Genomic DNA, 25,629 nt, shown 5'->3' on the forward strand with positions numbered 1-25,629 from the left:
ATGTGGGACTGAGAGTACGAAACTGGGTAGTGCGCCGGTAAAAACGGATTCTTAAGGTGGGCTGGCCAGTAGGAAAGGGAAGCTTAGATTCCCTGCTGCTGCCGTTGTTGCTGTTGTTGTTGTTATGGAAATTGTGGATGGTCACCTTCATCCGCCCACCGATTCCCTGCGGTGGCTCAGATGCTATGGTTGGCTGATGGTATGGTGGATGCCCTTTGCGACGTCGCTAGCGTTTGTGGCGGCGGAATAATCGAAAGTGTCATAATCGTCGTCGACACAGTTATCTCTTCGCTTGTGGGTGGCTCAGCAGACGATTTGGTAGTTGCCCCCACCTCAGCCCGCTAGGGTCTAACGTTTGTCCCTTATTAAGCAGAAATTGAGAGACTCGCTCTGTTTTTCCGCTTCTCTCTCTCTCTCTCCTCTCTCTCTCTCCTTCCAACAAAAGAACAGATACGCCTTCTGCCCACTGAGGTACTGCGGCAACAGAGGCGGCGTTAGTGACGGCACTCCGCCATCTCCGCCCTCGACAGCAATCCTCGAGTGCAGCATTTTCCAGCTTTATTGTTCTCTACTACGCAAGATACGTCAGCAATGGAACAAAAGAGGCGGCCGATGGCATCAGTATGCCGTAAAAATGCCCTACGCCCTTCTGTCTACTATTAGTTGGTCTTAGCTAAAGGGTCCTTTAATAACGACAACTCCGATACGATTATAAGCATACCCGTGTAGTATATTTGCTGAAGCAATTTGTGGGACACGATGTTAACAAACTGACATCGATTACCATGTAGGACCCTGACCAGAACGAACGGAATCACGCTACTGAAAACCAAGGACTGGTCGAACATCGAAGGGGGTAGGGCTGAAGGTGGCACTAATTAAACAAAGGGCCTAAATGGACAACTCTAAAGAGCAGGTGATCTATTTATATGATAAATGACCAGTAGAAGTTTGGTTTTACATTTTCGTGTCGTCTCGCTTTTATCTCTTCGAACTGAATTAGAGGAAGCGTAAGAGTCAATTTTTTGCTAACTACACGATGGCAGAGAGAGCGGAACCGAACTTATGTATATGTACAAACGCGTTTAATGTTAAGTGTCAGAGATTCAACACAGCAGGACCTAGCAAGACAATTATTACAAAAAAAAAAAAAAAAAAAAATACAATAAAAAAAAATTAAACTCGACCATAGTAAAACTCGAAAAATAATTTGCATTATATTCGAAAACTCTATTTTCGTTGTATTAATTTGTTGAAAACGACGCCGTACAGTGACTTGTTTAAATTTACATCGAAGCGCCACATATAGCCTCTCTTGTCGATGTTTGGCAGTAAACTTTGCTAAGAAGAATATTATTTGAGAGTTCAGCTAGTTTAAAGTCTACTGCACGTGTAACACATTTCATTTTGCGAAGTTCATACAACCTACTTATGGGAAACTCTCGCTATATAAGGTCTTATTTATAGTTATATATTTGTAATACTGAGACAGAGGCTCAAAGCAGTGTTTCGTCCAAATCGAGTATTCGCTAAACAGAAGCGGTAGCATCATTTTCATGAACTGTTTCGTAAGAGCCTCTTCGCATAATTAGGCTGATTATGTCGGTGCCCAGGGATCTGATGGATTTCGAGTCCTATTCACATGAATGTGTGTTCAGCTGTTACGATCCGATAAATGCTGAATCCGAAGCTGCTGAGTGACGGCTGCTTATGACAGAAATATCGAATAATGCTAGATAATAATTTCAACGTTATTAGTAGTTGATCTACGAGGTACACGCGCTACTAAACGACATACTTTTTAAAACATTATCAACTAGAGTTCCCACATACATATAGATCTTGAGCAAGGCTTGAGTATCCGTCTTGATCGAAGTATATAAGCACGGAACAACTAATCTATAAATTAACTTAGTACTGAATTGAATAGTTTTCATTGTCGGATCTACATAACCAGCCCTATATAAGCAGTGGTGTGACCTCCATGCTAAAGTAGTTTTTTAGCCGTCGTGCTCTTTCGTTCGTATCAATTTTCCGCTGCCGTAAGGACCATAAAAGCGTTTTAACAGAAGTATCATTGTGAGAGCGCCATTCTCTCCTTCTCCGCCGCTGTTTGCTGTCTGGTTCAACGAGGCGTGAGCGCCGCCTAGTGGCGGGTCTGCTTCCAAGCACCGTCATGGATTACGTGCAACAGTCACTCGTTGACGTTGTGGTCTACCTACAAGGGAAAAACGATAACAGCACATAACGCGATAAGCCTGTCTTCGGCTGTATTCGTACGGAGCAAGAGCACGTACGCGCCATGAGCGTGCCTGTGTATGAAAGATGCCGAAAACGAAACAATCTCCGTAAGGACGCAGGGTGTGTTTTCTCATCTGTCTGGAAAGGCATCCCACTGCTGTGTTAGAGCATATGAAAAGAACGCAGTTTGTCAGGATCAGCTTTGTCCAACTTTGTCGTCGGCCTCGTGCAAAAACCGTATGAGCAAAAGAAAACAGACATATAGAAAGAGATGTTTATTGTTTGTTTCATTACCGCTTTCTCTTGCCACAGTGAGAGCAAAGCTCTACGTGCCTTGCTGTCGATATCAAAACACGTACGCCTGCAAGTATATAAGTGCCTGCAAATATATATGAGCACATATGTCTGTATTGTTTTGGAGAAGTTATTTGTTTTAAAGGGAGGAAAAAAGCTCTATAAATTTGGGCGTGTTAATCTTGTATTGAACAATTCGTTCTATTACATAGCTTTTCTGCATCTGGGTAGTTTACCTCTGCCCTGTCGACTTCTGTTTGCTCGAATTATCGACTGCCCTCCACGTGCTACTCTTATCATATTAACCAAATGTAATTTATTACAATAGAACTTTTTTTTTTTTTTTTTTAATTTTTGAAATATCCTTACTCTATTTTGTACGGTTCGCTAAAAGCAGAACTTGTCTAATTGGCCGGCTTCCATTGACGTAGTTGCTTCAATCTACAATGAAAGGAGGCGACGATGCGACTTGCCTACAGGCTGGGTTGGGCATCCAGATTTTTTTGATAATCTAAAAGAAAGTGTCACAGTTGTGCGCGGTCAATTTTCAACATTCTAATCAATCTGGTCTCCTTTGAAATTGTTCCGATACTACGAAGGTTTTATCTGTTGACCGCGACGCGTCTGAAACTTTGATTTTCTTTCCCAATGTTTCGTAACTATAAAAATAATGGATCATAAATGGATGGAAGTGTATTGATATAACGCTAGAAAAAAAGTTTTCTAGAGAGCGACGGATAAAGAAGCAATTTGAGGTTCATTGCGTTATATCTCACTCAGTGGTGCTTCGCAGTATGTTTGCTATTGATATGAGATTAGCAGGCTGATAACTATCATTGATAAGGCAATTCGTAGTGTTGCTTTATTGTCCTTGTAATAAATCTAAGAAGAGGTGAGGTGCACACAACCAAGCATAGGTGCACCTCGCTTCGTATTGGAGACGATAACTGGCCATGAAGAAGTCGTTGATTTCAGTCCAAGTATTTACCGAACGAATAGAAAAATCAGCCAGACGGATCAGTCAGTAAATGACAACTTTTTTAGCGTGCTACGAAGACCTTTCATTTATGAAAAATAAGGCGAATCGTTTTCGATAAAGGGTAAATCTTCCAGATTCATTAGAAGCTATATATTGGAATGACGATATACTATACTGTCTCGTAGACTGGTACTAGTTTATAAAAGCAAAGCGTTCATCGCATCATTCGGATTTGCAAATTCGTCATTTGTTGCGTACACGTCCCTACGCCATCTTCAAAGAAACAAGGAAATTTTAAGAACAGCCAGGGTACCTCTCTTAGGAATGCTTTTTGACCAAAACATGTTATAGATATGACAGAAAGATAAAGCCTTAATAAGTGTAACCTAAATTTCGTGTCTCTTAAAACTACTGAACGCATCCCTTACTTTAAATTACCTACCTGCCTGCCGAGTTCATTACAAATGATCGAACTGCCGAATAAATCTGTCTTTGCCGTTAAATATTGCTTCAGACACATGGCCCTCTGAAGCAATATTCAGACATAGAGCGAAGTGGGTTTACACCAAATTTTTCTAACATGCTTAGATTACCTCACGTATCCTCAGTTTAGTAGGTAAGCACGTTATAATCGCAGTAACAATGTGGTCCAATCCGAATACCTTAATTTTTTAAGTGCGAAAAAGTATACCCGCAGAGAATATTTTGGGCTGTATGGGATTTGTATCTGCCTACTTTTTATGCATGAAGTAACTTGGTGTAACACATAATAGTTCACATGTAACACGGTCTAATTACGTAACAGTTATGTAAGCTCTTACGGCCATTGGTTGGCACAGGGTAAAAAAAATGTGCTCATAATATTAGAAGACGTTGCTTTATGGCTGTATAGAGTGTGCCTATTGATGCAGACGAATTAGAACTGAACCTTTTCTCCTTATAGCTCGTTACTCGAATATATATTGATAAAGTGGTCATCTTCATTGTGAGCCGAACCTCTCTGCTATAGGAGTTTTGCATAGCCCAGCTGAAATAGGGAGCTATGCCATATATGTCGTTCGTGTCGACGAACTTAGATGCCGAATGATCTGCACCTATACCTGCATTACCTTAATTTTTTTTTTAATTTTTTATTTTGCCAAAATAAGTCTACCTACTTTTGGTGATTTGATGAAATCAAAGCTAGCGGATCCAATGATAATATGCTATTTGACAGTTACGAGACACACAAAGAAGCCGATGAGCAGAAGTACTCCATGTCATGAAACCGCGTCATCTGCTTATAGCAGAGGTTAATGTAACGGGAACGTTCAGTATCTTTTTTTCTACGTTCCTGGATCTCTAGTGAGCACACTTGGTGCGGTAAATTCTTGTTGCGTATGGTCGATTAGAGCTATCACAGGATGTTCTAGGTTCGACAATCGACTAAATAGGTATACAAAATCAGAACCAGTTAGTTAGAGGGGGCAAAAAAACGGAAAAAAACCCCATGAAAGTTCATAAAAATCTCGAAACAGCCACATTAACTGTTATCAGCTCCTGAGCATATCATTCCGTCTAAAGAGATAAAATGATCGCAGTTTAGCTGATTCCGTCATTAGATATACAATTAACAATATTATTTGGATGCGTATACGTATATGTTTATGCTTACAATTTGATTGGACTGTTCGACGGCCATCTGTAGCTAGCGTTTATGTCTGTACGATATTATTTGTGTGTATATGGGCTAGAAACAAAAGTGGATAGGTTGGCAGACCAACGAATAGACGAAGCAGTGCGGGCGTGTGTTCACTCCTGACAAAAGCAAACAGAGGGTAGGTTTTCGATGGGCGCTCAATGGGTGTTTTTGAATGGTCGCCACGGATGGGTCGAACAGTTACAAAAATCATCACCGAAAATAGCGAGCGTAAAGGAACAGAGATGAAGCTATACATTTCTACGAGCTCTCCTGTGTGTAAGCGACACTTTTGCGTGATTTGTTGACCGTATTTTATCGTACCCTTACCAACAATATAGCTGGCAATAGTAATGAATTTGCACTGGGCAAAACCCCATCGCTGTTTGCTAATATCGCTGGAAAAATTACACCTATATTCTAATGTTCGATGTAAGCTCGTTGTGGAATTATATGAACCAAATTAAAAATCAGTATTAATAGTGTTAATACTGGTTTTTTATGTGTAATACATTAGTTTCTTACATACATTCTTATGTGTAGTACTATTGTTTTACATATGTGTACACATGATTCATAAACAACGGAATAATAATTGTATGGAGTCTAGTACCATGCGATGACAGGGAATGTATAGCATTCCAGTTCGTGTGACTTTCGTGCGTCCTATACGACGTCGGGGAAAATTATCTATATAATATAGAACGCCTGATGGCTCTCGTTCGAAAACTAGTTAATACGTACTATACTATGTATTATGCAAATGTATTAGTACAGGCAAGACGTGACTGGTCTTCAAAGATTGCCGTCTAAAAGATACACAGCTGGACCCGGGAAGAGACGTGGTAAGTTAGGCAAGCTCGTACCAAATAAGATAAACGCAAATAAGTTTACTGAGATGTAATTTATCTACGAGCACGAAGCATAGGAACGTTTCGGCGTAGACATGTATCCCGCAGTGCCATCCGAACCCGGTAACGGAGCCCGATCATAGAAATATTGAATAATCTAGTTCTCGAATTAAAGCCACTTAAAATTTGAGAAATTTTATATTTTTCATTCGTACATAACTAAAAAACGCATTGACTTCTGAAAGAAACTAAAAGCAATCGGTTAGAGACGCGTGTTTAGTTTAGATCAATATGTAATGCCACAGGGCTCAAACTAGGAGTTTTTCGTTCAGTCAGAGATCTGCCGCCCGAACTATCAACGTATAAATATTACTGATATCAAAGAAATAGTCTTTAATTAGTCGTTTCATACCTTTATCTAATCTGCCGACTCCTTTCTCAATACAGACAGGACACTTTGTTTAGTAGCTACAATTATCGTCAATGTCTATTGAAGACTCGCAATGGTCAGAGTCGCACCGGTTCTACGCTACGTTGCTATGGAAGCCAAAAACGAAAGGACGAAGGGGTCCCCTTTCGAGTTATTTTTTCTCGATTCGGTTGCTAAAGAAGGCGCTATACCAAAGGCATAATTGAATCCTACACGATAATAGGCCTCGCTACCGGGATTGGCTGGCCTTGCATTAACCAGCGTCATGACTTATTGTGTAATATAGGCCTTTTCGCGCTAATCGACGTTTGCCCGCCGTTCAAAGAGTAAAACCAGTAGTTGCTTGTTTGACCAGCGGATTGGTCTAGTACAATATGTTGCCATTATAGAGTATCCAAACGAAGGCCACAGTTTTCTGCCGTTTATCGTTGACAATCCTGAGTGACGCTGGCCTGACGGAAATACTGCCGTTGCCGGGTAACCATTTTAGTGTTACACACGTAAACAAAGTAACATGTTTGCGAGCATTGACATAATGGGCCTATTAAGCAGTAGACGAAGCTGATTAACTCGTTTCGTATTTGTGCTTCCCATCTTAATACCCCATCTCACGTTAGCGCTACTACGACGGCCATAGCTGTTCCATCATGGAAATCAAACGGATCCCAGTTCAAAGAGTTAACGCGTTTTTGACCGCAGAAAATGAAGTCAGAATTCAACGGTGCAGCTCGGTTAACAACACCTTTATAATAAAAATAATAATGGTAATAATAAAACCGGGTGTGTAGCAATAGAGAGCACGACAATTTTGGACTAAAGAATTGTTTCACTTTTGTCACCTCGGGTTAGCACCGAATATAGGCCTTATTCGACACAACTGTAAACCTTTCCCAGTGTGGCCCTGCGCGGGCTGTGCTTTCTTGTTTTTTGTTTAAGCTCGTCTCAGTAGTTCTGTTGCACTACTCGTTGTTATTTTCATCATCCTGTTAGAACGATCCGGTTTGAACTTTCGATTGTTCCCTTCCATTGAAGCCATCGCTTCCCGTTTATTCTATATGTATAACGCTATTCGTTACGGTAGCCTTGTCCCGATTATCGACTATAATTATTCTACAGCTGTGACCTTATCATCCGCCTTGCGTTATTCGTACTGTTCTCTATGTCAATCACCGCGTATCTCAGTGTTTGTTACTATACTTAATTCGCCATCTTGGTTCGAGCTTCACTTAGGTGTAGGTAGGTCAAATGTTTGTGTGCTAATCTTATGAACAAGCGATTATCGAGCTTCAAAACCGGGTTCAGACACACTCCGTATTATCTGATGGCTATCTGATGAAATACTTGACGGCGGTTCCGAACATAAAACTTGAAACATTTCTGTTAAACGTGCCAAGCTACAACGGTTAACATAAGTTTCAACGTTCCAATGCAAATCTAATATCCTAAAAAAAGAAAAACTAGATCGTAAAGCTTAAATATTCCTAAAAAATCATCTCGACCGTTGACTTATGCCAAATTCGATTCTCGGTAAAAAAAGATGTTTTAAACATTTTTTTAAATAGAGATTACGTAACTGCAATAAAAATGTGCACGAAAAAACAAACAATCAGCAAGCTCGTAGAAAAAAGTCGCCCCGTAAATCGGCTGATTTTGAAAAATGAAAATCTTTCGTGGTTTTTGCCTCCTGTGATCCAAGAGCTTGTGATTTCTTTGCGTGGGAATAAGTGAAATTTATCTAAGGTTCACATCAATGCACACATGTACATACACACCCAATTATTGCAAAAATTTGAAAGCTATGTTCAATCTATCGACCGCGAAATGCTTCAGCCTGTCATGGAAAATGTTTAGCTCTTGCGCCGGCTAATCTTAAGATACCAGTTAACTAGCACTGACTAAACGAGAAGGGTCCACTTTCTGCTTGTGTGCAATTGAACCTATTGAGGGCCTTGGAACAACCTGTACACCTCTTCTTCGTTAGTAAAAAAGAGAGTAAAAAATAATGGTATTCATAGTGATAATAACAACTAATATTTCATTTTTAGTTCAAAAGCGAGTAGAACATACTGGCTAGGGCGTCGGTAACTTTTGTTTAACTTTCGTATGTCTCGATTTTTATATTATTATTTTACGAATGATCCGCAAATATCCTGCCGCAGTAGCTGTTCTTTTCCGCGCTTCATTTTTGATAGTAGACGAGCCTCTTTTAAACTAACGATTAAATCAGTTGCCCTCGACAGAGGCTGATTACCTATATTTCACCTAACTCGGTCTTAGCGTGGCTGTATTTTACTATCTCAAATAGGTATTGACGCTAACTGGCCAACGCGCTGCCAAAAGGAAATAAACGTTCAGGTCTGTTCCCTTAAGCGTACCCGTTTATAGGACAGCTTTCTTCAACGATCAGTTCACCCCGCTGTCATAATTACTAAGACATGTCTAGATCAAAACGCGTAACGCGTCGTAATTACTCGACAATATTTTATCTAGAATCGGAAATATACGCTTTTCGAATACCCCACGCGACCAGTACATGTTTAAGGGCTATTTAAAGATGCCTTAATATTAATTTGTTGTTTGTTAGAGGTTCAGCAGTTTACTCTTTTCAGCGATGCGAAAATCTAATTAGTCGGCTATCTGTTCGTTTCTCTGCCCTGTAATTTTCATTGCAGCTCTGAGCAGCCCAGCGAGTTTGGAGGTATCGAAGCTTGACGCCATCGACGCAGGCCACTACGCGTGCCGGGTTCGATTTCACAGAGGAGAAACCCGTACGCAAAACATTACGCTTCTTGTTGGAGGTAGATACGTTTATGCGATACCAATATCTTGCTGTAAGGAAAACTGTTTTTTAATTAGACATTCGCTTAGATTAGGTATGCAGATACCGTTTAGAGACTAGTCAAACGGGTCGTTAGATAGACACGAGTCATACCAGTGGACAAACGTCGCAAGCTAGCAAAAATCGGCGCCATTTTCGCAAATTATCTTAGATTATGAAAGAAACATCGGTTTTTCAAAGCTGCACTGTTTTTGATAGATATGAACCGAGATACACACAGCAATAGTTCAACAGAGATTTATTACTGCTACGATCTTACCTCTCTCTGAAATAGTAGAACAGCAATATTGGCCAATTATTTCCGTTCGTCGTTACGATTTTCTCTTAGCCAATGTCCCCATACAGATAGTAACCTTTTGCCATCAGCAATTATACCCAGTGCAGGTTTGAGGTTGATCCGTACGGCCTTCGGCTGTCAACCTGCTGTACGTATGGACTAAAATCTCACCATTTTTATAAAGAGGTATTTGCATTCATGTTGTACTCGAAGGGTGTGGCAGAAATAGCTAATAATCGTCCATGCCGCTTGAATTTGAGCACATCTGTACGGATGGCATGTATTTTGAGACTCAGAGGAATAGCTCACTGGCTAAAGGCGTGCAATCACTAGTCTATTAATTGTATTCCAGAGGTCGGGTAGGATAGTTTCTAACGACAAAATGTGTTTCAGACAATCGAACTTAACTATCCCGCTCACTATTTAACAAGCCATTTACACAGGTCATTATTCCTTCACGTGAACTTGAAACGAAAAACATATTTAAAATTATAACGTTTTGCCAATTATATGACTGAATAATTCATACGACAATTGTTTTCTCCGTTCTGAAGGCGCACCGGTTACTGTTCGTGTAAAAAATCGACTTTTTTATACTAAAATTTAATCTATACGATACTTACATAGATTTACGCAAGTCCACAGATGTCCATATATATATATATATATATACAACGAATTCTGTTTTTCTATCTGGCAAGGTATACACGTCTCTAGCATCTGGTATTGTCCTTTTAACGGTCCGATCATGGACTCCACCGAAAAAAGCTCGTAAAGAGATTTTTTATTTTATAAAGGTCTCGTTTTTTATGACGATAGACTAAACTCCGTGCATTGTATAGAACTACGAAAATTCTTCACACAAGTTTTAATTCACCCTTATATTTGGTGGCCTGGTTTGAATCTAATGGACGTTTACCGAGAACTTTACTAATGACATTGCTTCAAGACTAAAAAAAAACTCTTCAACACGTTAATTCCTGTTAATTTCGTCTTAGGTGCAGACTTGAGTCTGATATGGTCCATACGTAAAAAACGTAGTCCTACATCATACGATATTTAGGCAGTCATTTTTTTTATATTGAGCCTACTATATGAAGAGATATTACTCAGTTAGCACATACCTATGCCAGGTTAAGTGCGTTTTAGATAAACCGTCGGTTGAATTTCCTGTCAGCGTTACCATTTCCTCCTTCGTAAAACCGCAATTCTACAAGCCGGAATTTTACCGAGAGCTATTAATTAATTATCGTATTTTTATATACTGTGTCACGCCAATGTAAGCTTGCGTGACTGACAGCGATCGATTTGGTCAATATGTTTGGTGATCATGCGGTCGAGCAGCGTTCGATCCATTGACGACGTAAACTGTCCCTTAGACCTACTCATCTAGAATAGCTTTTCTTGCGGCTTGCGAACATTGGGAGTGGACAGACATTCGGCCTTCATAACTACGAATCCGCAGTCATTCTATAACGGCCGCCTCTGCGCTGTCCTGTCAGTCTCCACTAAATCGATGAGTTGCTCTTTTAACACAAATTAGCGAACGATGATACGGTTGTCCCGCAGAATGGACAGGGCGGATGAAGGAATCCTTGCAAATTTGAGTCACGTGAAAGACGATCTACAAGAAAGACCCACTACCCTTTGGCGGTGCGCCACAGTTGGGCTGCTTTATACTGCAGGTCTCATCTCGTCCTTCTGTCTCCTAAAGCGCTTCTTCTTCACCACCTCCAGTACCTTTCCAACTGCCTTTCTGCAATGAAAATAGAAAAAGAAAAATCAGTGAGATTTCTTTATGAGCGGTGAAAGAGAGCCCCTTTGACTATAGCAATGAATATAGCTGCGACTGCTCTTGCGACAGCTACCGATTCTTTAACGGTTTGCTTTTCTCACTTCTTCTTCCTGCTCCTAGCTTTGCTTCTCTTCGTTTCTTTCAGCCTGCCTTAGTCGTCTTAAGTAAGACCTCTAAAATGAAAGCTCTAGTGCCGCCCCCGCTGAATCTGTCGCTGTTGATGGCACCATCTCCGCCTTTTAGTGTCGGACACCCTTAAGTGACACAGACCCCTTAAATCGGATAACTAGTGCGTTTGGCGAATAGATTTTAATTAATTCGTAGACGAGATAACCGAACGGAACAGATCGTGTGAGCGAAGCTAGATCTGCTGGCTAGGAGATAAACAGGGGAACCGGCAAACGCGGCAAGGCCACGTGGACTCCTTGATTTACCCATTTTTTCGTGGGTGATACCATGCTTAACGGCTCCGGAAATAATTGCGTTAGTAATAAGATGCTTTCCCGATGAGAAACTTTTCAAAGATCTGCTAGCTTGCGGATGCTGGCCCGTCCACCACCACCAGAGCATCCGTAAACATACGATATCTTTTCAAATCAAGACTTTTTCTGCCACTCGATCTGATAGCAGATGGAGGCTGCAAAATGGATGGGGAAAGCGTCATCCATTCGCGAAAGGAAACCTCCATTTAAACCTATGCCTTGGGAACATTTTCATTCTTCATTTTCTCAAGGCTCTAGCCTCCGCCAGTTGCTACTAAACCGCGGCGGGGCGAGGACAGTGGATGCCGCTCCTAAGGCTTTTCTTGCCCGGCCGGCTTCAGGCGCCAGCCTCGAGCATTCAAATCCAACGAACCGACCAAACAGGACCTCGTAAGGAATAGCAGTTAGAGCAGCTGATAAATTTTACCTTATATATCAAGCAACCGCTAGACCATGTGAAAGTTCGAGAATTTCGGGACAATACAATGGGAAATGATAGGAGGATGGAGGCAGTGGAACCATTGCTCGCAATGGTGCTAGCGCGCCGGGAAGCAGGATGACACATGGACGTATCTGATGCTGGCGAGCTGGGAGTCCGTGTCGGTTCCTCGTGGACATTGAGTAACCGGTGCATTTTTCGCTCGTTCCTTCCACACGGATGAAGTCAACTGGCGGCGGCCAACGTTTTCTCCAATGACGCGCTTTTACAGCCATTTGTGCTCCTGCCCTGAAAAACGCTACCTTTGTGTATTGATTTAAGGGTTCAATCTAATTGACGAACAATATGTCCAATTAATACACCACGCTGCTGAAATTGTGTTATATGTTTTGTTCTGGAAATACGTGTATAACACGTTGAATAATTGGCAGTGCTAGACGTGCTAACGATCTTTGGTCTCTGACTTCACTGAACTGTGCCTTGAACACACAAGCCGTGTTCGTTTAGTGTGTTTTTGCATTTTTAGAGTGTTTATATGTCTCAGGTTTAGTATAGTAGCATAACGTACAGCCTTATCATCTCATTGGTTTTTCTTTACTCCTCAATAAAATTCAGTGGGAACAATACGTGACCATATCTTAATATCTAGATCGTAGCCTCTGAAAAGTAAGGCTCTTAAAAGAAAGGGCTTTAAACGTGCTTGTAGAAGAAGAATGATATAACAATTGAAGAGACTAGCCTGTACGCACTATGTATATAATGTAGGACTTCTAGAAATTTCGGATATGGCCTTCACAGCAGGAACATATCTAAAAATATCGATAGGTAAACCCAACCTTATATATATATTAATGAATAAACTTGATTGAAAAACACCTTTATTTCCAAAAAGGCGGTGAATACATCACAGACTGAAGAGTTTATAATATTACTTTATCGTGGAATAGAAAAAATGCTTCACAAATCTTTTTTGTCTGTTTTGTTTCTAATATGAAGTTAACTGCGCGAGATAATAGTTTTCTGGCGATTCCCTCGATTGGCGATTTGCTATGTTGCCCTTCTATAATGTCGATATCCCAGATCCGAAAATGTAAAGGTTTTTTGAGACGAAGCGTTCATACCGCCCACCGAGCAGTTCAGAGAAGTCCACAAATTTTAGACCTCATACTGTCGCTATTAAAAAAAGGCAGCTTTCAGAAAAATTCAGTATTGCCGAATACGATTGCCTAATCAACATAGTTGGCAGCGGCAGGAGCATTTTCCGCTAGTACCCATAGAACCATGTCTCTCACTGTTTGGTCAATCGGTAGTGGGATGTTCCTAGACAGGAATTGAGAATATAACGGGGTCTAAGCAGAACGGGAATAAAGAAGTTTCGAATCTTGTTAATCAGAAGATACATATTCTGTTGCAATGGAGAACACCGTCTTCCACATAGAAACCAAATGAAGAAGAAACCTGTACCTAGATAATGTATCCAGTCAACTGCGCCCAAAATTCTGACTATAAAATATTTTCTAATTCTATTAGGTGGTTTCGAGGTGTTAACAATACAGTAATTACTTATTACATTGTATTTTTTTCTCTATGCTATTGCGTTTCCTTTTTGTCACAACGACAATTAGAAATTACCGCTTTGGCTAACCGCTTACGTGACAATAGTATAGTATTACTATTTCATATTTCAGTGGTATTTATCCTTAGACGTTAATTTGATCCTTATTCGTTGTTTGCCAATTCAGTGTCCCCTTCCAGACCTCAGATTAGCGATGGTGACGGAACTATTCTACAGGGAAGTATCGGACCCTTCTACGTTGGACATAGCTTACGACTAAATTGCGTCATCGAGAAAGGTAACCGCTAGAACTGTCGTAAATTTGGCCTTGACCTTTTTTGCTGTACCTGAAAGAGTGCATAGCCACAATGGACTTGAACGGCGTGCTAGAGGAGATTGATAATAATGGAATGGAGCCTACATCTAGCCTCACGCACAGTTCTTATTGGAATCGCTTTCTATCATATACTCGGTCACTTTCAAGATTCTCGTCTTCCTTTGTTTCCTTTAGATAGTTCCTCAACATTGCCTCATGATGCAACAACTCGGCCTTGACATTAACTTACTGGTGTTGTTAACCTATGACTACAGAAATATGTTACATAGGCTCTATTTGTATGCGTCGTAGGGTGCCGTTTTTGTTTGCAATTAACGATTTACCCGTTTTTACTAGGTTGTTAGAAGCGAGTCGGGAGGAATTTAAAAGTTAATTATATTTAATCTAGCCAGGTGAAAGCGACGATCTTTTATTATACGCTAGAGGTATATATGCACGAACTCTCTCCAGCGTTCTGGAGTTTCCGGATAGTTAGCCTACAATTCGCGCTCCCATACGTAAGTTCTCCATCTATGATTTCTCGCAGTAAACACGTGGTGTAATATTTTTGGTGGTCTTTTTTAAGGCATGGAAAGCTCCGTAATAGCATTAACTTAGGCCAACGTTAGGTATTTCTTTAGTCGGTTCCGAAAGTAATCAAGGTACGCGATGAAATCTGGCATCGTTATCAAGTAACAAGATTGCGTGCTTCCGATTGCCAGGCCAACATTCCTCGAATTTCTTGAGGATAGCGTGTTGTATTCGTTGTTTGATTTTCGGAGCATATTTGGTCATAACAAATGGTCCGAAGTCGATTTTCCTATGGGGCAAATGTTCTTCTTTCGTAGAAATTCTTCGTCTTCAGCTACCGTACGCCCGAAGGAAATTTCTAGTTGAGAGTCGCGCGCCGAATACAGCACAAACATTTTCAACTGGATAGGAGTTAATTCACTGGGGATACATTTTTTACATAGTTTCCGTATTTTCAGTGAAGCAGCGCAAACTCTGGCCGATAGCGCCTTTACACTCTAAGCTGTGTTTTCAAGAAGATGATCCTTCGGTTCGGGCTCTGCGTTTTTGTCTTTCGGGTACCGGCATCTGGTTTTTATTACAGTATTCGCATATTGATAAGCTTTTCCCAAAAGTTGACTTTCCATGCTATCCATAATACTCGAATGATTGAGTATCCAGGTTTGATAAAATGATTGGACCTATACAATCGGAAGTTTATCTCGCCACGATTATAGATACCGCCGACCATGGATACCAAGATACCGTATTAATGAGCGGAACTCTTCATCTCATCACAACCGCAGTCTCTATGTGTTAACCTAATATTACCTGCAAATGGTTTAATGTTGGCTATTTTCGAAAACCGATCCACAGTTCTGATGGCCGTTATACACCACATTATCATAAACTACATATTTGAGGTTATAATACTCATGTTTCTGAAGCAAAATTCCCATTGACCTATTTTTCATATAGTTTAAAAAAAAAATGTAGGAATACGATGACTATGTCGTAAGCCTCCCTATTATAAGCCTTGCTAAGACCAATGATAGGCGTTCCAATGATATAACAAGATTAATGGTTAACAACAAAACATTTTGTTGTTGTTCAATGAATCATTTTGAATACGTGTATGCAGACATTGTACCGGATAAACTATGCAAAAAAAACTCGTTGCAAGAAGAAAATCGACTAATAACTTGATAAGGGATGCCATATGCAGGACCTTTCAAAGCGTGGACATGACCGCTTGGAAATAACCACCCTCGTACCTTGAACGAATCAGCGAACGAACGAACGAATGAAGCGTTCTAGTGCTAGATAGACGAGTATTTCTCAAAATGTCGTGACGCTATGACCAATAATGCTTCAGGCTTTTGATCAATGCTTCTTATATATAGCTCCAATATGATCACCCTATCAGCATAACGAAAGTCAGTATTTTTTTTTTCTCATTTTCAAAACACCTATTCCTTGTACAGTCCAGTACGTAACACTTCTCCTGGACACGCTTATCAGTAGCATAAATTTCGCTGGTATTTACATTAAATTAGAATTCTTACCTAGCAAAACTCCGGTAATGCTTACGTATATTTGCTTATCTGCTAGGTGAACCATCACCCAAAGTTGTGTGGCGTCGGAATGGCGTTGAACTTGTTAACGGGGGACGCTACACGATCTATCCGAAAAAGCAACTGTTTTCGAATAGTACTCGAGCAATAGTTTATTGGAGCGTTCTCGACATCGGCCGCTTAACCAGAGACGAATTTCGGGTAACCTTCAGCTGTGAGGCTTCGAACCAGATTTCTGACAAACCTCAGGTGGCATCTGTTACCATCGATCTCATCTGTGAGTATTTCCATTGCTGTGTTAACTCAACAACTCAGGACTGAACAGAGCAGTCTATAAAAGATAACCACTATCGTACTAACAGCGTAACTAACGCTCTAATCAATTTATTGTCATCACAACAATTTATTCCACCTTTAAGGTACACGAAGCGGAACGTGTCGCGTTACGTTCTAAGGTCAATGGACGCTTACGGACCATCGGCGAAAGTCTATGTTATCTTTATAAATCAAAATAGTGGTTACATCTTCATATATATATATATATATATATATATTGACCGTTTTTGCAGACTTCTATGAAACGAGCCGTTAAAAGAAAAAAAAAACGGCTCGTTCCATAAAATCGTTTCTAAAAAATAACATTACTCATAGATGTTATTTAGTGAAGATAACATTATTATAAGTAAATGCATGTACGTATGGTCTCTAAATACGTAGCGACGGCTCTAAATATGTTGGCCGCTTGTACATCGTCACAATTCAGTTTAGCGTAATAGCTCAGAGCTCTGATGCATACCGATCGGCACTAATAACAACTCAATCAGGACGAAAACCGGATCTACCGATCTCAGTCAATTCCAATGTGGAATAAATTACCATGAAATTACATAGAAACACTGTACAGAGATACAATGATGACTATGTACACCACGATTTTCGGGGTCATATCATAGTGCGTATTCGACTCGTATACTTCATACGAGCTAGATATTCCCTGTGCAGGCCAAACGATGCAAATCGGTATCGTATGTATAACAAAGTGATGCCGAAACAACATCATAATTTGCCATCCAAACCCTAACGGCCATAAGTCCAAATGCTGGCCCGAAAATTTATTTGGGTCGTACAATGGGAGACCGACTCTTCGAGTACCGACGGCCCTTGCCACACCTTTCTAGATGTCCTAAATGTTTATATGGGTGTGAATGTTTGATGTAAGAGGGTGAGACGGTGAAAAACAATGTTCCCTTCTAATATTAACGCCGAAGTGCCGGTTACTTCACTATTTAATCTTTAAGAATATGGCGAACATTTATCGCTGATGGAAGATTTGAACTGCGCATTATGAAATGTTGTTTTGTGTTTATAAAAGAGGGGCGTCCAAGTTAAACTGACGTTTGTTTTAATAATCTAGCGTTTATCCTTTTCATCTGGCTTTGTTCATGCTATCTATTTTCAGAGTGGATTCACAAGACAGCAACAAAGCAAACATTTGCCAGCTCTTAAAAACGCCATTTCTCAATCTGTAGAACCGTTTAACTCCTAAACCTAATTTAATGAGGGTCATACGTTATACCCTCTTGTGGCCCCTCTAATGCTCCCCATGTCACCGTAATGCCTTCGTACTTCCTTCTGCATATCTAGGCGGGCATTTTTCATTAAAAAAATTAGCACATAGCTATATGTTGGATGGTAGCCACGCCTGGATGATGCGTGGGTCAATGCTTAACGGAAATTTCCAGCCGTATACAATACTTGCCTCGTCGTTCCATCAATCCGCCTATACGGCTTTGTAATAGCAGCAAATTCAAGCGAACAGCACGAAAGTAACACCTAAGACGGCTACAGTAGACACACTGGGAGCTACGTGTCCCAATCTAGTCGAGTGCACGTAACCATACGCGAATACGCATAGGGCCCATAGACGCGTAGCGCACTCGCCAATCAAGTTTCTTTCTGGAGGAAGCGCAGTCGGGTTGAAGGATCACTTCAAAGCGAGCGGAATGATACCACGAACGCGTCCCCTATTGGCCAGAAGCCATGATCCCAATGATCCCGACCCGATTCCACGTTTGTCTCTTGGGCATACGACTGACATGGCCGAAGCCGCTATCCAAATCTTGGTGGTATTTTTTTCTATTCGATATTGTTCGTTTGCTCTTGTCGCTGCTAGTAATGCGGCCACCGCTTGTTCTGTTATTCTGGCACCATGGTTGTTTCGAGCTTAGCGCGTCAAGAGAACGAGTCATGCAGTCTGATCGCACCGCGGAGCCCTGAAAGGCCTGTTGCTTAGTCGAGCCAGGCAAGGTATAAGAAGGATCGTTTGGGAACTAGAATAGACATCGAAAAAGCTTACACTCTCCTCACAATGCTAGAGTTGCTGACTATGTCCTACTCGAAAAATCGATTTGTTTCCAAGCAGGAAGCCAAACACGACTGCTGCAATAACGTTCGAGTATCACAGTTACGTATTTAGTAGTTAATCTTAAACAGATCGACTAGATGCAGACTACTGAAATGTGTAGCAGACAATGCAACGCCATGTGATAAATAGACGAGAAAAGATAGTACAAACTGAATTAAGCCAACACAGAGACCAAGCAAAATGAAGGCTTTCGATTTGCGGCGTATCACACTTGGTTGGCAAAAGAATCGATAAGACAGACTAAATAGTAGGAGATCGCTATTTGTCTATTTAAGACGTGTAGTCGTTTGTATATACTGCATACCCTTGCAAGCTATATAACAGTAATAACAACGTTTTGTTACTAATCTTGGCTCTTGGCGAAGGCTTCATAAATTCCCCAAAACTCAAAAGGGGCATCACATCACCCAGCTTCTGTCAGAGTTGCACACAGGCATGGAAGCAGATCTAGTAAGGATGTATGAGAATGAACAATAGCATACTTTTCCACAATTAATGATCTCGCTTTTCCAGTCTTTAGATCTCCCGTTTAGTCATAAAATTTAGCCAGGCGATCCTCTAAGCTTTCCTGTACTGCCCTTTTTGGCAAACGTCAGGTGCAACCTCACCGATCACTATCTCACCAATGAATAGACCTACTTGTTGGAGCTATCGTTAATACATATCATACTACCGACACTTCACAACCTTTTGAAATCCAAATCAGATGAAGTAGTCCAGAATGAGCGCCTAGTATTATTAAGGCATATGCCATTTTATTGTCATGCGCGCGGTCCTGTTCGAGATCTTATGGAAACAGGTCACGCACGCGTGTCGTATTCAATTCGTAGGCCTCGCCTAATCAATCCGGCCTTAATGCTATGTAATGATTAGTTTCAAATAATGAAGTACTAATTTCGTACCAAAAGATATTGCCTATGTTCTATCCTCACTTAATTAAAATCAAAGGCAGAACCGTACGGCCTCCCTTTATGGGAGCAGTCTTTTAAAAGTATGTAATATGACTATATTTAACGTATTTATGTCGTTTTTAAGGGTAGAAGTAAATTTTATCAAATTCACGTTTATACGTCTTCGCGCTGAATGCCCTTTCTGTTCATAGCCCTTTTTCACGAGCGTATTTTTTTTCGTCCTCTTTGCTCGGCCTGTGCAATTGCCTCGGCAATTACAATTGTGCTAAAAGATCTGATCTATTCCGTAGACCGTAATGAATAGGCCGTATACGGGAAAAATATAGTTAGTGTCTTGCTGTGTAGCCCGAAATGAATTAGAAGCTCACACAAACGGAAAGTTCCACTAGTCGTACACTGCGTATTGATACGGTTACCTCCGTGACGGTCACTGAATATTTTGTAAAGGATAGCAAGACGAAATCTTGTGCTACCACGGTCTATATGTTGTGTGCACGTTCTTCGTACTTGTACAAACAGGCCACTCGAGGTGACTGCGGTCCAGCCGGCTGGCCGTAGCAATTGTTCGCTAATAAGCCAATTTTTTGACCCGGAACACCTCTAATGCAGTAATGGGGAATTCTTGAACTAACGAGGGATCGTTGTGTCTATTGCTCCGCCCTCAGACACAAGTTATTCCACCTCTGTCTATAATTTGCGGCCTATACATTGATCTCTAAGGCCGCTATTCGTTCCCACACTAATTATTTCCGAAAGTAGAGAATTATGGCAAATAGAGTCGTTCAAACGAACATAGTGTAAGATATCGTTTTGGCCTCTTCAGGGTGTTTGGCTTTTTTCGTAGTTTGCTTAACACACTCATAATAGAACAGCCGTTCCGGTTTGACGGTGGATCTAGCCATACTGAAATCGATGCATACAATAGCGTCTCGTTGCCTTTACTCCACGAACTTGGGAAACGACAATCTGCTATACCATGAATATAATTTTCATGGAACGTCGTAAACTTTACAGACAACTTTAAAGTATGTGATTGACATTTGTGTATCTTAGATTGCATACGAAACTATGAAATGTCTTCCAAGTTAGCTTGTTTTGACCGTGTTTAATTGAACGAAAAAAAAAACTAAGAGCTACTCTTCGAGAAGTGATCGCTCAAAGAGTTTACTTAACAACAAAGTATAAAACGGGCTTTCGATTGTGTCAGTGAGCGGCTATTTCAAAAAGATTAATTAATTATTTGATTCTTTTTTACTTGCCTAAAATATCCTTAATTGGAGAATATACGATAACATATATAATCGAACTCTTTTATTTTTTCAAAGCTATTTTCTAATACCCTTGTCAAATGTGGGTCGCCCAGAAACTCGTATTGGTAGTCACCTTCATTATTAAACATGTAAATATATTTTGAGTAGTTGTTGAAAGGAAACAAATACTCGACTTCGGTGTTTTGGCTAGTAGAAACATGGAAGTAACATTTGTATATGTATATAAAGTATTGTTTTTGCTTGCAGTACCGCCGCTGTCAGTCGAAGTAGAGCACAGTGGTTCCCGCTACGACGCAGGAGCTTCAGCTGAGTTTCGATGTCGCGTTAGTGGATCGAGGCCTTTCCCAGTCGTGACGTGGATCCTCACTTCGAGGAAGATCGAATCGTTCTTCAATGATATTAGCACTGATGACGACGGTACGTATGATCATCTTGGCAGGAGTTGTTCTATTATGATTATTGTTATTTTGGAACACTATTATGAGACAGTGACTTCAACTAAAAGGGTCCTGCTGCGGAAATCTTTGATTTTGCCTTGCATGCCATACGCTTGAATAGCATAAGGTGTCGACTGTCATTTTAGGTAATAACAATTCGGAGCTGTAAACAACCAAAAAGCTGCAAAAGACCCGAGCTCTATATTACTGAAATTCCATTACCTTACGCGAGCCTATCTATGAAAATGCTAGCTAGTCGTTACCCGCAATCCGGCACAAGAGTGGAACGAGGGATTGGTCTCACATTGTGTTATGTTTTATTGTTATCGAAACCTCAAAATGTTCAATGTTTTTACAGAGTAGTTAAGCTCATCTGCTGTACACTGTTGTATTTTATCTAATTTATTTGACAAAATTATGTTCACTCTATGTTACATACATTTTCTAGAAGATCGATAAGATAATATGGAAATCTTATTTAGATTGTATTTGAAATACACAAATTGCTTAATGTTTGGCGAGTGCCTTCGGCGTTATCCGAAGTCGTACAACTCCGAGCTAGGTCTCCGTAGGAGCCGAGGTATCCAACGCAGTAGCACTTCGAAACAAAGAACTCGAAGCACTTTGTTATGCTAAGAGCTTTTAAACAAGAAAACGTATTTTTTCCCAGCTAAAGTTGATGCTGTAGTAAAGATGTGCGATTTAAACACTAGCCAATGTAACAGCTAATATGTGTCTGTTTATGTAGCGTTTCTCTTGATCGGCAGCTTGGTTTAGTTATGCCGATTGGATTGGGTACAATGGCCCAAAATAGTTCACCGTTAGCGTAAGAGTTTTATGGATGTTCGATTATTGTACGGCTCCGTTCGTCTAAATAACGGCCAACGTCTTAGGGCTAAGCAAAGGGCTCGGTAGATAGGCAATGACCGGATGGGCCTACATCCATATACTACAATGTATAAATGTATGCGAATTGGGCGCAAACATTCGACTATTGTGATGTTAACAAATTGCACTGGAAGACGCGAACGCGTCAGCACCGCGTTTCTAACTGGGATCAGCTGACATTCCGTGAATATCTAATAAAATTCCTATTAGGTAAAACGCATACGTTCATACACATACACAAAAACCTAGCACACCTAGTAATAAATCGGGGTGCGATATGTTTTGGGCATATATGAATAGGTCTGACATCGCTTAGATAAACGACCTAGTTCCATTCATCGGTTGCGTGCTCAGTGAACGACGACAATAGGAGACAACTAAGCTCGTCAAGCGTAAATAATGCCCCTCGTAAAAACGTTCGCACAAAACTGGTCTGATTAAGTGGGCATTTTTAATCAAATAATACGTTGAAGACATTAATTAGAAATAGCATCCGGCAAAGTGTGTAAGCTAAATGCTCGTACTACGCTAATACTCCTCAGAAAAGTCATAAATATATGTGTATGTGTATAATTTAGCTAACACAGTATTATGTGACCATTTAAAAACAATCTGAGTTACGCCTAGAGGTTACTAATTATCTTTATTAAGTTAGCATGTATCGCAGTGACATTTCCTTTGAGCGACATCGTGCAAAAATCGTGCCCATGTCCAAGTGCGGTAATCGCTACGGAACGTTGGCCTGCTTTGCGCAAGTTAAAAGACGTCGTATTTAGAACGGGCTTACTGAACGACACTACCTACTACAAGTTATTTAATGAATCTAAGGTGTCCCTGTTAGCGTCCCTAGCCGTTATCGGACGTCCAAATAGGAAATCCCGCTCAGATGTTGTATAGATCGTGCGTTAATCATAGTACGTGAATTAAATTCGGGCTGTTTCTTCAGACAGTATAGAAATATATAGAAAAGCGAACAGACAAGACTTCTTTGTGTTTCTCTATTGGTTAGCAGCAAATTTTCACTAATCACATACCTACATACTAGTTTAACTATCATTTTTGCTATAATTATTCTTTTGTCCTCGTCAGGTAACACAACGATATCGACACTACTTTTGCATATGAGTCCTCAGGAAAATGGACAAAAGCTAATCTGCCGTGCTAGCAACCATCAGTTGCCGGGAAGTACATGGGAGGACTCTGTTTTACTCAACGTTCTTCGTGAGTATCAACCCCCATCTCCCCTCTCTCTCTCTCTCTCTCTCTCTCGTACAATTGTAGGGAGGATTCGTGTGATTGCGAAGTCGCAATTGATATACCCTGTGCAAATCTATGGCATTGCCTCGCGCGGGATTATCGGGTATCGGCTCTTTTAATAGATGACAAAGCTGACTACCCAAAAGACCTCTCGAATTGTTCTCATATGGATTATGCGAATTAATTAGTGCGTACGCTGCCGTTTATTGACGTAATAAACGCAATGATATTTTAACACGTTTTAGATGCTAATTGCGTTCATCGTAATACTACACTGTTTGCATTGCGGAAAATTTCCTAATTATAATTGGCTTTACGTTTCGACATTTAGTCGTCCGGTAGAGTCGTTAGGTATTTTATCAGATAGCCTGCTCTCAGCACGAAACGAAAAGCCTGTCTCTGTCCGGATTCGAGCCTAGACCACAACATGTCTCTGATATTGACACGCAAATACGTTACCCACTATCCTATTACCGGGACTAATTATAGTTACCTGAAATGCTTAGAGGTTTTTGATAGCTAAACAAACGTTTTAATTATTTCCCATTTGTATTTACGTGGACGTGTAGAGTAATAAGACAAAATGATTTTCTTGAAAACCAAGCTAATAGTTCGGTTTTCTTTTTACTGCTCTGGCTATGCGATTTCTTTTGTAGATCCCCCAATCGTAAGTCTGTCTTTAGGTGAAGGACTATCACTGTCCCGCTTGGTTGAGGGCAGTGACGTCTATTTCGAATGCTTAGTATCTGCCAACCCGCCCCTCAATCACATCCGGTGGACGCTCAACGACCGGGAACTTCCCCAAGATCCGGACATTGTCTTGCAGGTTAGATGCATTTCATACCGCATGGAACGTGTAGTAGGGTCAGGCTGATGAAGAAGTTCTAGAATCCATAACGCTGGTACGATAGTCACTAAACGGATTTCAAACAGGTTCCAGTGCAGACTAGCATAGATATCGAAAAAGCGTTCGTAGGTCAGGAACAGCGCATATGTATGCAGGATAACCTTTAGGATTCTTGATTTGTTTATTTCCTCTACATAGCCCTTTTTCCACAAATGGATGAGTCGTTTGTTCCAGATTAATACGTATTTATTTAATCGTTTAATTTCAAGTTGTCCTTTGCGAAGTAATCTCCACCGGACACAACACACAAATTTGATCGCTGGCACCGCGATTCTCACCGCGGCCAGCGATTCTCTTTCGATCATGTCGAAACGCCCTCCGTCCAGGCGTTCCTCTAGTTCAACAAGTAGGAAAAATTCGTAGGGGGCTAAGTTTAACGAACACGAGGGTTCGGACAACGTACACGTTAGGTTTCTTCAGCAACAATCGCTGTGCGATTCGTGAAGTGTGGGCTAGCGTCACAATTCAGATGTTTTGCGTCGAGCAGACTAGCTCAGTCTTCTTAAAGCTTCTCGATGATATTGCTTGGTGACTGTGGAGCTGGATGGCGGGAACTCATAATGAAGGATCTCTACTGCTCGAAGAGAGCCATGAGGAGCGCCACGTTCTCGCCCGTAAACGCTATCACACGCCTTTCAGAATAAGTGTCGTCTTCAAGGGACCCAAGTGCGTTTTCGACAGGCCTTGAAGACACCTGTTTATTTAAACTTTACTTGGTATATATATATATATATATATATATATATATAAACCATATACCAAGTAAAGTATAGGAATTCAGCAGTGTACAAATCTTACTAATCTTATTTTTTGTACAAAAATATAATGTACGTTCGTAGCTTCACTTGGGAGGATCGTAGAACGCTACATTGAATAAGTACTTCGATGTACTTAATCTCATAGGGAAAACTCAAAATTGCTCATGTACCGAATGAGCAAGGAAGTCCTGTTTTTATAACATAATTTTTCACCCTCTTTATATTGGTTTCGTAATTTTAAACCCGAATCACTAAAAGACATAGTGTAGCAAACGAAAGCTCCTATAACACATAGAGGCTAAACGGACTATCAACATGAGCGAACACTGTGCATCTCTAGACCATGCTCTTACCAGCAATGATACAAATAGATTCACTATCATGTCGGCGTTTGCCACTGTCCAGTGTCATCCTACATGAAACAGGTTCAATGTTAGCCCACCTTATGTTAACGCTGGTATTCTTTCTGAAGGTAGCCCTAACCTTGAACAAATTACGTATCACGACAAAGCCCA

At 40.7% G+C, this 25,629-nt stretch overlaps 1 protein-coding gene across 3 annotated transcripts in view; it reads left to right on the top strand.

The window, feature by feature from the left end:
• The window catches only part of LOC111254740 (protein turtle homolog A-like), an 87,827-nt gene that overhangs the window by 40,811 nt on the left and 21,387 nt on the right, over positions 1-25,629 (top strand). For all 3 annotated transcript variants that reach the window (XR_002675160.2, XR_002675161.2, XM_022815899.2), the window contains exons 3-8: positions 9,146-9,271; positions 14,048-14,158; positions 16,298-16,537; positions 21,114-21,284; positions 23,282-23,413; positions 24,106-24,275. Coding sequence is in view for 1 of the 3 variants with exons in the window: in XM_022815899.2 (XP_022671634.1) it covers positions 9,146-9,271; positions 14,048-14,158; positions 16,298-16,537; positions 21,114-21,284; positions 23,282-23,413; positions 24,106-24,275 (950 nt within the window). In the remaining 2 variants the exon portion in view is untranslated. The remainder of the gene's footprint in view (positions 1-9,145; positions 9,272-14,047; positions 14,159-16,297; positions 16,538-21,113; positions 21,285-23,281; positions 23,414-24,105; positions 24,276-25,629) is intronic.

Source organism: Varroa destructor, unplaced genomic scaffold (genome assembly GCF_002443255.2).
Source record: "Varroa destructor unplaced genomic scaffold, Vdes_3.0 BEIS01000007.1, whole genome shotgun sequence".
NCBI lineage: Eukaryota > Metazoa > Arthropoda > Arachnida > Mesostigmata > Varroidae > Varroa > Varroa destructor.